Source organism: Haliotis rufescens, unplaced genomic scaffold, assembly GCF_023055435.1.
Source record: "Haliotis rufescens isolate VD_foot unplaced genomic scaffold, xgHalRufe1.0.p SCAF_11, whole genome shotgun sequence".
Taxonomy (NCBI): domain Eukaryota; kingdom Metazoa; phylum Mollusca; class Gastropoda; order Lepetellida; family Haliotidae; genus Haliotis; species Haliotis rufescens.
In genome coordinates, this window is record NW_025963791.1 from 42435476 (window position 1) to 42448980 (window position 13505).

Below are 13505 nucleotides of genomic sequence, written 5' to 3' on the forward strand. Positions count from 1 at the left end.
GAGATGGGGCTGGTGTCAGCGGGACAGAGATGGGGCTGGTGTCAGCGGGACAGAGATGGGGCTGGTGTCAGCGGGACAGTGATGGGGCTGGTGTCAGAGGGACTGAGATGGGGCTGGTGAGTTGTCAGGGGGACAGAGGCGGGGCTGGTGTCAGGGGGACAGAGATGGGGCTGGTGAGTTGTCATGGGGACAGAGATGGGGCTGGTGATTTGTCAAGGGGGAGAGAGATGGGGCTGGTGAGTTGTCAGGGGGACAGAGATGGGGCTGGTGAGTTGTCGGGGGGACAGAGATGGGGCTGGTGAGTTGTTAGGGGGACAGCTATGGGGCTGGTGAGTTGTCAGGGGGACAGAGGTGGGGCCTGTGAGTTGTGAGAGGGACAGAGATGAGGCTGGTGAGTTGTCAGGGGGACAGATGGGGCTGGTGAGTTGTCAGGGGGACAGAGATGGGGCTGGTGTCAGAGGGACAGAGATGAGGCTAGTGTCAGAGGGACAGAGATGAGGCTGGTGTCGGGGACAGAGATGGGGCTGATGAGTTGCCAGGGGGACAGAGATGGGGCTGGTGAGTTGTCAGGGGGACAGAGGTGGGGCCTGTGAGTTGTGAGAGGGACAGAGATGAGGCTGGTGAGTTGTCAGGGGGACAGATGGGGCTGGTGAGTTGTCAGGGGGACAGAGATGGGGCTGGTGTCAGAGGGACAGAGATGGGGCTGGTGTCAGGGGGACAGAGATGGGGCTGGTGAGTTGTCAGGGGGACAGAGATGGGGCTGGTGTCAGGGGGACAGAGATGGGGCTGGTGTCAGAGGGACAGAGATGGGGCTGGTGTCAGAGGGACAGAGATGGGGCTGGTGAGTTGTCAGCGGGACAGAGATGGGGCTGGTGAGTTGTCAGGGGGAACAGAGATGGGGCTGGTGAGTTGTCAGGGGGACAGAGATGGGGCTGGTGTCAGCGGGACAGAGATGGGGCTGGTGTCAGAGGGACAGAGATGGGACTGGTGTCAGAGGGACAGAGATGGGGCTGGTGAGTTGTCAGCGTGACAGAGATGGGGCTGGTGTCAGCGGGACAGAGATGGGGCTGGTGTCAGCGGGACAGAGATGGGGCTGGTGTCAGCGGGACAGTGATGGGGCTGGTGTCAGAGGGACTGAGATGGGGCTGGTGAGTTGTCAGGGGGACAGAGGCGGGGCTGGTGTCAGGGGGACAGAGATGGGGCTGGTGAGTTGTCATGGGGACAGAGATGGGGCTGGTGATTTGTCAAGGGGGAGAGAGATGGGGCTGGTGAGTTGTCAGGGGGACAGAGATGGGGCTGGTGAGTTGTCGGGGGGACAGAGATGGGGCTGGTGAGTTGTTAGGGGGACAGCTATGGGGCTGGTGAGTTGTCAGGGGGACAGAGGTGGGGCCTGTGAGTTGTGAGAGGGACAGAGATGAGGCTGGTGAGTTGTCAGGGGGACAGATGGGGCTGGTGAGTTGTCAGGGGGACAGAGATGGGGCTGGTGTCAGAGGGACAGAGATGAGGCTAGTGTCAGAGGGACAGAGATGAGGCTGGTGTCGGGGACAGAGATGGGGCTGATGAGTTGCCAGGGGGACAGAGATGGGGCTGGTGTCAGAGGGACAGAGATCGGGCTGGTGTCAGGGGGACAGAGATGGGGCTGGTGAGTTGCCAGGGGGACAGAGATGGGGCTGGTGTCAGAGGGACTGAGATGGGGCTGGTGAGTTGTCAGGGGGACAGAGGCGGGGCTGGTGTCAGAGGGACAGAGATGGGGCTGGTGTCAGCGGGACAGAGATGGGGCTGGTGTCAGCGGGACAGAGATGGGGCTGGTGTCAGAGGGACAGAGATGGGGCTGGTGTCAGAGGGACTGAGATGGGGCTGGTGTCAGCGGGACAGAGATGGGGCTGGTGTCAGCGGGACAGAGATGGGGCTGGTGTCAGAGGGACAGAGATGGGGCTGGTGTCAGAGGGACTGAGATGGGGCTGGTGTCAGGGGGACAGAGATGGGGCTGGTGAGTTGTCAGGGGGACAGAGGTGGGGCTGGTGTCAGAGGGACAGAGATGGGGCTGGTGTCAGAGGGACTGAGATGGGGCTGGTGTCAGGGGGACAGAGATGGGGCTGGTGAGTTGTCAGGGGGACTGAGATGGGGCTGGTGTCAGGGGGACAGAGATGGGGCTGGTGAGTTGTCATGGGGACAGAGATGGGGCTGGTGTCAGCGGGACAGAGATGGGGCTGGTGTCAGAGGGACAGAGATGGGACTGGTGTCAGAGGGACAGAGATGGGGCTGGTGAGTTGTCAGCGTGACAGAGATGGGGCTGGTGTCAGCGGGACAGAGATGGGGCTGGTGTCAGAGGACAGAGATGGGGCTGGTGTCAGCGGGACAGTGATGAGGCTGGTGTCAGAGGGACAGAGATGGGGCTGGTGAGTTGTCAGGGGGACAGAGGCGGGGCTGGTGTCAGGGGGACAGAGATGGGGCTGGTGAGTTGTCAGGGGGACAGAGATGGGGCTGGTGATTTGTCAAGGGGGAGAGAGATGGGGCTGGTGAGTTGTCAGGGGGACAGAGATGGGGCTGTGAGTTGTCAGGGGGGACAGAGATGGGGCTGGTGAGTTGTTAGGGGGACAGCTATGGGGCTGGTGAGTTGTCAGGGGGACAGAGGTGGGGCCTGTGAGTTGTGAGAGGGACAGAGATGAGGCTGGTGAGTTGTCAGGGGGACAGAGATGGGGCTGGTGAGTTGTCAGGGGGACAGAGATGGGGCTGGTGAGTTGTCAGGGGGACAGAGATGGGGCTGGTGTCAGAGGGACAGAGATGAGGCTAGTGTCAGAGGGACAGAGATGAGGCTGGTGTCGGGGACAGAGATGGGGCTGATGAGTTGCAAGGGGGACAGAGATGGGGCTGGTGTCAGAGGGACAGAGATGGGGCTGGTGTCAGGGGGACAGAGATGGGGCTGGTGAGTTGCCAGGGGGACAGAGATGGGGCTGGTGTCAGAGGGACTGAGATGGGGCTGGTGAGTTGTCAGGGGGACAGAGGCGGGGCTGGTGTCAGAGGGACAGAGATGGGGCTGGTGTCAGCGGGACAGAGATGGGGCTGGTGTCAGCGGGACAGAGATGGGGCTGGTGTCAGAGGGACAGAGATGGGGCTGGTGTCAGAGGGACTGAGATGGGGCTGGTGTCAGGGGGACAGAGATGGGGCTGGTGAGTTGTCAGGGGGACAGAGGTGGGGCTGGTGTCAGAGGGACAGAGATGGGGCTGGTGTCAGAGGGACTGAGATGGGGCTGGTGTCAGGGGGACAAAGATGGGGCTGGTGAGTTGTCAAGGGGACTGAGATGGGGCTGGTGTCAGGGGGACAGAGATGGGGCTGGTGAGTTGTCAGGGGGACAGAGGTGGGGCTGGTGTCAGAGGGACAGAGATGGGGCTGGTGTCAGAGGGACTGAGATGGGGCCAGTGTCAGGGGGACAGAGATGGGGCTGGTGAGTTGTCAGGGGGACTGAGATGGGGCTGGTGAGTTGTCAGGGGGACAGAGGTGGGGCTGGTGTCAGAGGGACAGAAATGAGGCTGGTGTCAGAGGGACAGAGATGGGGCTGGTGTCGGGGACAGAGATGGGGCTGGTGAGTTGCCAGGGGGACAGAGGTGGGGCTGGTGTCAGGGGAACAGAGATGGGGCTGGTGTCAGAGGGACAGAGATGGGGCTGGTGTCAGAGGGACAGAGATGGGGCTGGTGTCAGCGTGACAGAGATGGGGCTGGTGAGTTGCCAGGGGGACAGAGATGGGGCTGGTGTCAGAGGGACAGAGATGGGGCTGGTGTCAGAGGGACAGAAATGAGGCTGGTGTCAGAGGGACAGAGATGGGGCTGGTGAGTTGCCAGGGGGACAGAGGTGGGGCTGGTGTCAGCGTGACAGAGATGGGGCTGGTGAGTTGTCAGCGTGACAGAGATGGGGCTGGTGTCAGAGGGACAGAAATGAGGCTTGTGTCAGAGGGACAGAGATGAGGCTGGTGTCAGCGGGACAGAGGTGGGGCTGGTGTCAGACGGACAGAGATGGGGCTGGTTTCAGGGGAACAGAGATGGGGCTGGTGAGTTGCCAGGGGGACAGAGATGGGACTGGTGTCAGAGGGACTGAGATGGGGCTGGTGTCAGCGGGACAGAGGTGGGGCTGGTGTCAGAGGGACAGAGATGGGGCTGGTGTCAGCAGGACAGAGATGGGGCTGGTGTCAGCGGGACAGAGATGGGGCTGGTGTCAGAGGGACTGAGATGGGGCTGGTGTCAGGGGGACAGAGATGGGGCTGGTGAGTTGTCAGGGGGACAGAGGTGGGGCTGGTGTCAGAGGGACAGAGATGGGGCTGGTGTCAGCGGGACAGAGATGGGGCTGGTGTCAGAGGGACTGAGATGGGGCTGGTGTCAGCGGGACAGAGGTGGGGCTGGTGTCAGGGGAACAGAGATGCGGCTGGTGAGTTGTCAGGGGGACAGAGGTGGGGCTGGTGTCAGAGGGACAGAGATGGGGCTGGTGTCAGCGGGACAGAGATGGGGCTGGTGTCAGAGGGACTGAGATGGGGCTGGTGTCAGGGGGACAGAGATGGGGCTGGTGAGTTGTCAGGGGGACAGAGGTGGGGCTGGTGTCAGCGGGACAGAGATGGGGCTGGTGTCAGCGGACAGAGATGGGGCTGGTGTCAGAGGGACTGAGATGGGGCTGGTGTCAGGGGGACAGAGATGGGGCTGGTGAGTTGTCAGGGGGACTGAGATGGGGCTGGTGAGTTGTCAGGGGGACAGAGGTGGGGCTGGTGTCAGAGGGACAGAGATGAGGCTGGTGTCAGAGGGACAGAGATGGGGCTGGTGTCAGAGGGACAGAGATGGGGCTGGTGTCAGAGGGACTGAGATGGGGCTGGTGTCAGAGGGACTGAGATGGGGCTGGTGTCAGGGGGACAGAGATGGGGCTGGTGAGTTGTCAGGGGGACTGAGATGGGGCTGGTGAGTTGTCAGGGGGACAGAGGTGGGGCTGGTGTCAGAGGGACAGAGATGAGGCTGGTGTCAGAGGGACAGAGATGGGGCTGGTGTCGGGGACAGAGATGGGGCTGATGAGTTGCCAGGGGGACAGAGGTGGGGCTGGTGTCAGGGGAACAGAGATGGGGCTGGTGAGTTGCCAGGGGGACAGAGATGGGGCTGGTGTCAGAGGGACAGAGATGCGGCTGGTGAGTTGTCAGGGGGACAGAGGTGGGGCTGGTGTCAGAGGGACAGAGATGGGGCTGGTGTCAGCGGGACAGAGATGGGGCTGGTGTCAGCGGGACAGAGATGGGGCTGGTGTCAGTGGGACAGAGATGGGGCTGGTGTCAGAGGGACAGAGATGGGGCTGGTGAGTTGTCAGGGGGACAGAGATGAGGCTGGTTTCAGAGGGACAGAGATGGGGCTGGTGTCAGGGACAAACAGGGTTTAAGACACCTTTTAAGCTATGATTGTTTCACCTTGCCATACTGTGTATTTCTATGTGTACAATGTTTCCAGGATGTGGAGCGCGAGCTGGAGCTACAGATCGGGATGAAGACGGAGATGGAGCTGGCGATGCGACTCCTTGAGCGGGACATCCACGAGAAACAGGACAGCATTGTGACACTTCGTCATCAGCTGGATGAGATCAAGTCCATAAACCAGGAGATGTACCACAAACTGCAGGTGAGCGACACGTGACACGTGCCCAGTCACACAATATCAATACTGATGTGGCAAAACATAACAGGTGCCCCTATCACACGCCATCAATACTGGTGTGGCGACACATAACAGGTGCCCCCAGCCCTGACACTGAGCATGCTGAATGCATAGTGTGATGTTTAAATGACTGTGTATGTTTGCTGCTGTGTGAACATATGGTTGAGCCTGTAATGTTGCACAATTAATCACTGCTGCCTGTGTGTACGAAGTAATGCCATGATAACACCATGTCACCATCTGCCATTGTGATGCAAGGAGGATTGTCTGAATTGTTATGCAATAATATTTGTATGCCATGATGATGCTATAAATCCCTGATATCTCTGTGGCTTCCACTAAGTTCTACAGTATTAAACACTTCCTAATTGTGATGCTGCAGAGTGATAACCCTTTAGTCAGCGGCCTATGTCAACAATTCTGATCATGAGCTGGAACAACGGTGTCGTTATGTACTGTGGATGGTGAGCGCAATTAAGGGGTAGCCATTTGCCCTTCAATAGCCTTCACGTGCCCTTCACATGGAGAACAGGCTGAGATTGTGTGACTGTTGCAGTATGATCTACTTCATTGTACCTTGATCATCTGTGGACTTGCTGCACCCAAACAATGTCCTGGTGTCTGGACGCTGACACCATAAACGCTTTTGTCGTCTTGTGGACAAGGCTGCAACCTAACTTCAGAATGTTCATGTTTCAATCCCGGGACTGGGAAATGTTATGACTGCCTCAGTAGGATCACAGGTTTCGAGATGACCGACATTCCCAGCAAGCTGTACAGACAGCGTGGGACTGTTCATGGCACCGGATGTGACTAGAACACTTTGACATCAATTCCCATGTATTACAGTGTTGGGTAATGGAGCATGTATCCATGTAACTGTTCAACTGTCTACACCAATAACAGGGTGTAGTATGTCCTAGTGGCTTGTCTTTTCCTGTTGATCTGTTGCTCTGTTAATGATAGGGCTGGGACGATACACCAGCTGTGCGATCCGATACGTATCATGATACCTTGCTCACGATCCGATATGTATCACGATACTTGTATTTGCTCTTATCTGTGGTACGTAAGCCATCCTTTTCACAGACACGATGGCCAAATACCTGACAAGTATGGCGCAATGGATGAAAGTTATTATGCTTTCATTACTCATTTTCACTAGTAATTAGTGTTTGGTGTAACATTTGTTAAAGAATCGAGAGTTTATACTTGGTGTGCAATTGTGATCAATACTTGTATAGAGAAGTAAAAAATCATGATCAACCGATGCATCAGTGTCTGAAGATTCTGGGCCGACTAAGTGTCCAGTGTTCTGGGATTTGTGAAAGGTTAGAACTAGGAGTCTAACGATTCACAATACCTAGGATATCATCGATACTTAGGTACATACGATACTTGTATCATCAGTATGTGATATTGCAATATGTTATTAATAGAACAGTAATAGAGTAATAGAGTTACCTCCCATTATGGCAGAAGTAGCAAGCTCCTTCCCAGCGGGTGACACCTTCGTTACACTCTCGGTAACATCGCTGCCACCAGTGTGGGCACGGCCATTACAAGAATCTTGAAATTTGCCCTCTAACCCAAAATGTAGCACCATTTATACTTTTGTTAATGTCTTTGGGAATGCCATCATAGTTCATTTTGAAAAGGTTTTCCAGATGAATTTAATTTGTTGTTTGTTTAATCAGATTGGTTCGAGATTGCAGACTTACGGAAAATCAACCAACTTCTGCCTTACATTCTTATAATATCAATAACATGATAGTTTTAATGAAATAGAAATTTAAATTGACAATAAAAGAAAGTAATTTAGCAGGGGTAAGTGTAATCGGCGTCACGACAGTCGTCACTTTTTTGTAAACATCACGGTCAATCGGTTGCGAGTTCAACTCCAAGCATGGTTGGGGCCACCTATCACAGTGGGGAGTTTTGACTGGTGGCAGCGATAGTCTAAAGAGCTCCGTGAACGGGCTATCGCTGCAAGGAGCTTGCAAATATAGCATAGCGCCACCCCGAAGCATGGCAGAACACAAGGATGTAGTACCTGAGACCATGCTGGCTTACTGTTACATTTTATAAGCATCCCTTCGATTCAAACTGTTCTGTTCTTGTGGTTTTCTTTGTTTAGGTTTTGAGATAACAATAAATAAATATATGAAGAAAGAGGTTTTAGAGCTGTATTTCAGTGATTTCATCATTTCTTACTATTTGATATGGTGTATCGTGATACCATTAGTATCGTCAGTCTGTATTGTAATACAAATTGTATCACAAGATACCAGGCGATACTCGGCCCAGGTAGAATGGTGATGAGGTGGTTGTTTTTGACCAGGATGATATGATATCATGACCAACTAAAGTGGAGTGTTGCTCACTCTATTGACTGTTCTTTGTCTCGTCCAAACTCATTTCTTACTATTTGATCTGCGACAAGCTGTACTAGTTATGTGCATTTCTTAACACACTGTTTAACTGAAGTGAACTTTTGTCTTTGATGTAAGGATCTGCCTTTTTTGATTGTATGGCATCCAACATCCTCCGTACATTTTCTTTCTTCAATAAACTTCTTGGCTGCCATTGAGTCCTATTGCATCATAAACAATTACAGACAGGGTAGTGATGGTTGGTTGGTTGGTTGGTTGTTTAACGCCGCACTCAGCAATGTTCCAGCTATATGACGGCTGTCTGTAAATAACTGACATCATGAGCATCGATCCACGCAATTGGGATCGATGACATGTATCAACCAAGTCAGCGAGCCTGACCACCCGATCCCGTTAGTCGCCTTTTACGACAAGCATAGTCGCCTTTTACGGCAAGTATGGGTTGCTGAAGACCTATTCTACCCCGGATCTTCACGGGTCGGGTAGTGATGGAGTAAGGTAAAACCATGTTGTCAGTCCCACAGGTACAACAGTCACAGTGGTCACAGTGGTCACAGGGGTCACGGGTTAACATAGGAGTGATGAATGCAAGTTATTGTGAACCAATTTAGTTATCTAATATCATAATGAGATTAAAAAAAGACAAGAGAAACAGCTTCCCACATTATGAAAGTGGATGACTGGTTTGTTAAATCTTTATTAGAAATAATAATGGCTTTTTCAATATAATTACAACGTTTTTCATCTTATATTATTGAATATCTGCGAGTACCGGCACATGTCTTGCAGTCCGACTTCGCTGTGTTTTTTGCCTTTCACTTCCTGGTTCGGCTTATCTCCGGGTCATATCATTTTCTTTCGTATTTCAATGGTCAAGTTAATACCTCGGCTAATCTACGGGGCTGGCTTATCTTTCCTGTAAAATGTCCATGTGTAAATGTTCAGTCTGCTCAAAAGGATGGAATGTGGTCCTCCATCTGGCATCCGTCGACCTCTAACCCTCGTCCAGGACAAGGGCTAGGCCAGTCCCCATGGCAATGGTGAAGTTATGAGATATTAGTGACTGAGTAAACTCTGTTTTATTGCATTTTCAGTGATAATTATGATATCCTAATAAAGTGGTTTGAAAACACAACAGTAAAAAATATGAATGCTTTAGTTGACACTTGTCAGTTTTGTTAGCTGGGCTTCACCCATTGTACACATGACGGAATGAAACATGGGTCTTCTATTGTAGGAGATATTAATAGTATTCGTTAGTCGTCTTATTATTCTATAGGTGCAGGACAGTGAAGACATATTTCCTAGATGATGTGATGTGGTTGTGATCCATACATCCTCAGAACTCCTGATAACGTTTTGAGCAATTGAGTTTTTGAGTTATTATTCTAGGGTTACTTTTGGGTTATTACATTTTCAATTGGGTAACCAATATTGTTTTACTCATATATTCATCTGTTGGGTCTTTCCCCAAATTAGTGTACAATTTAAGATTTAAAAAAAATAAAATAATGTTTTAGACTTATATATCTGTTCTAAATATATAGGCTTGACTTGAAAGTAAATTAGCTTGTTATTGTGTTTAGGAAATTAGCACCGTTGTATGCATGCTGAAAAATCTTTATTGGGTATTTACGCGTGCTGTTTTTATACATTTGAGTTTTTCATTTAATGCATGCGTTTCTGTACGCAAGTAAATTGAAAGTAATTGAGTTTTGAGTAGTTTGAGGGAGTATTTTACGCAAATACGCTGCTCATCTGTAGCTCGGCATCTTTCCTTTCTATGCATGAAGTGAACAAGGCCACAAGTTGCCCTGTCGTGGAAGGTGCCAGAAGTCACTGCACATGGGCTGTAATGGGTGCTGGAGTACCCAAAAAGGGAGATAACTCTAAATGAAACTAAGGAAAGATATCTTGTTAGCAGTACTCACGACTGCAGTTGGCCAACGGAATCAAAGAGCAACGTTCCCACAGTGTGTGGTCGCACTTGCACCTTGATACAGCTGAAAGGAAACTGCTAAGATACACAGGAATTTAACCAATTCAATGCATCGACATCTTAGTGTGAAACACAAATCAATTTCAATTACTGGGCCTGTATTTGTAGATCTTGCCGTCCAGCCAAACCCAAACACAATCTGTGTTTTAGCACTGCAACTGATTATCCTCCAATAGGACTGTCTCCGTGGTCAAGTGGTAGAGCGTCCGCCCGGAGAGCGGAAGGTCCGGGGTTTGATCCCCAGCCACGTCATACTAAAAATCGTTAAAAGATGGTACTTGTTGTTACCCTGTCTGGTACTCGGCATTTAGGGGCTAAAACAAGGACTGATCAGCTAGGAGTCGGTATACTGTGTCTGAGTGGGGTATTCATGTTAAACTGTGGCATGGCATCTCAGTGAGTTAGCACTATAAATCAGCATCAGTCCGGACTAGTACAAGCACACTGCCACACACACAGTCACACACACACAGTGTCACACACAGCCAAAGACACATGGTCTCACACACAGCATCAAAGGCAATATCACATACAGCCTCACACACACACACAGTGTCACGTACAGCCACAGACACATGGTCTCGCACACAGTCTCACACACGATCTCACATACAGCCTCACACACACACAGTGTCACACACAGCCACACACACGTGGTCTCGCACACAGTCTCACACACGATCTCACATACAGCCACACACACACACAGTGTCACACACAGCCACACACACATGGTCTCGCACACAGTCTCGCACACAATCTCAAATACAGCCTCACACACACACAGTGTCACACACAGCCACACACACGTGGTCTCGCACACAGTCTCACACACGATCTCACGGACAGCCACACACACACACAGTGTCACACACAGCCACACACACGTGGTCTCGCACACAGTCTCACATACAGCCTCACACACACATGGTCTCGCACACAGTCTCACACACGATCTCACGGACAGCCTCACACACACACAGTGTCACACACAGCCACACACACGTGGTCTCGCACACAGTCTCACACACGATCTCACGGACAGCCACACACACACACAGTGTCACACACAGCCACACACACATGGACTCGCACACAGTCTCACATACAGCCTCACACACACATGGTCTCGCACACAGTCTCACACACGATCTCACGGACAGCCTCACACACACACAGTGTCACACACAGCCACACACACGTGGTCTCGCACACAGTCTCACACACGATCTCACGGACAGCCTCACACACACACAGTGTCACACACAGCCACACACACGTGGTCTCGCACACAGTCTCACACACGATCTCACGGACAGCCACACACACAGTGTCACACACAGCCACACACACATGGTCTCGGACACAGTCTCGCACACGATCTCACATACAGCCTCACACACACACAGTGTCACACACAGCCACACACACGTGGTCTCGCACACAGTCTTACACACGATCTCACGGACAGCCTCACACACACACAGTGTCACACACAGCCACACACACGTGGTCTCGCACACAGTCTCACACACGATCTCACGGACAGCCTCACACACACACACACAGTGTCACACACAGCCACACACACGTGGTCTCGCACACAGTCTCACACACGATCTCACGGACAGCCACACACACACACAGTGTCACACACAGCCACACACACATGGTCTCGCACACAGTCTCACACACGATCTCACATACAGCCTCACACACACACAGTGTCACACACAGCCACACACACGTGGTCTCGCACACAGTCTTACACACGATCTCACGGACAGCCACACACACACACAGTGTCACACACAGCCACACACACGTGGTCTCGCACACAGTCTCACACACGATCTCACATACAGCCACACACACACACAGTGTCACACACAGCCACACACACGTGGTCTCGCACACAGTCTCACACACGATCTCACATACAGCCTCACACACACACAGTGTCACACACAGCCACACACACGTGGTCTCGCACACAGTCTCACACACGATCTCACGGACAGCCTCACACACACACAGTGTCACACACAGCCACACACACGTGGTCTCGCACACAGTCTCACACACGATCTCACGGACAGCCACACACACAGTGTCACACACAGCCACACACACATGGTCTCGCACACAGTCTCGCACACGATCTCACATACAGCCTCACACACACACAGTGTCACACACAGCCACACACACGTGGTCTCGCACACAGTCTTACACACGATCTCACGGACAGTCTCACACACACACAGTGTCACACACAGCCACACACACGTGGTCTCGCACACAGTCTCACACACGATCTCACGGACAGCCTCACACACACACACACAGTGTCACACACAGCCACACACACGTGGTCTCGCACACAGTCTCACACACGATCTCACATACAGCCACACACACACACAGTGTCACACACAGCCACACACACATGGTCTCGCACACAGTCTCACACACGATCTCACATACAGCCTCACACACACACAGTGTCACACACAGCCACACACACGTGGTCTCGCACACAGTCTTACACACGATCTCACGGACAGCCACACACACACACAGTGTCACACACAGCCACACACACGTGGTCTCGCACACAGTCTCACACACGATCTCACATACAGCCACACACACACACAGTGTCACACACAGCCACACACACAGTGTCACACACAGCCACACACACATGGTCTCACACACGATCTCAAATACAGCCACACACACAGTGTCACACATAGCCATACATACATAGTTTTGCACACAGTCTCACATACAGCCACACACAAAGCAATACACACATGGTCTCACACAGTGTCTCACATACATCCTCACACACAGCCTCACACAAGGCCTCATACAAGGCCTCATGAACTCATACAGCCTCACACACAGGGACTCACTTAGGGACTCACACAGGGCCTCATACACTCATACAGCCTCACACACAGCCTCATACACTCATACACTCATACAGCCTCACAGAGAGCCAACTGAAGCCTAAGGTAAATAGCCAACATTTTTATGGTAGAGATGAATTCTGAACCTCTACAACATACAGTTTATTGTTTATATACGCTGTGTTGGAGTCACAAAGTACTGCTTCGAATATAAGTTTCATGAGGCTGTTGTCAGATATTTATTGCTGATGGTTGTGTTCCTTGGATACCAGAGAAACCTTTGCTCAAGGGTTCAAATGCTGGTGTGCCCTGATTATGTTTGTAGGTTGGTCAGCGCTAAGCCTGTGCACATGGGTTTCACCCAAGTGGTAAACATCTGAGACATGCATGAGTTTTGTCTTTCCTCCAACACTAAGCTGACACACCATTATATAACTGGAACGCTGTTCAAAGCGGCATTGGGGGCACGGGTGGCCCAATCATCTAAGGCGCCGCGATTCACTGTGCAGAGTTGCGTCCCTTG

General features: G+C 52.1%; 1 protein-coding gene across 3 annotated transcripts in view; it reads left to right on the forward strand.

Annotated features, from left to right (window-relative positions):
* The window catches only part of LOC124142257 (RUN and FYVE domain-containing protein 2-like), an 82693-nt gene that overhangs the window by 27512 nt on the left and 41676 nt on the right, over window positions 1-13505 (forward strand). For all 3 annotated transcript variants that reach the window (XM_046510598.2, XM_046510600.2, XM_046510599.2), the window contains exon 10: window positions 5469-5636. In XM_046510598.2, the coding sequence (XP_046366554.1) occupies window positions 5469-5636 (168 nt within the window). The remainder of the gene's footprint in view (window positions 1-5468; window positions 5637-13505) is intronic.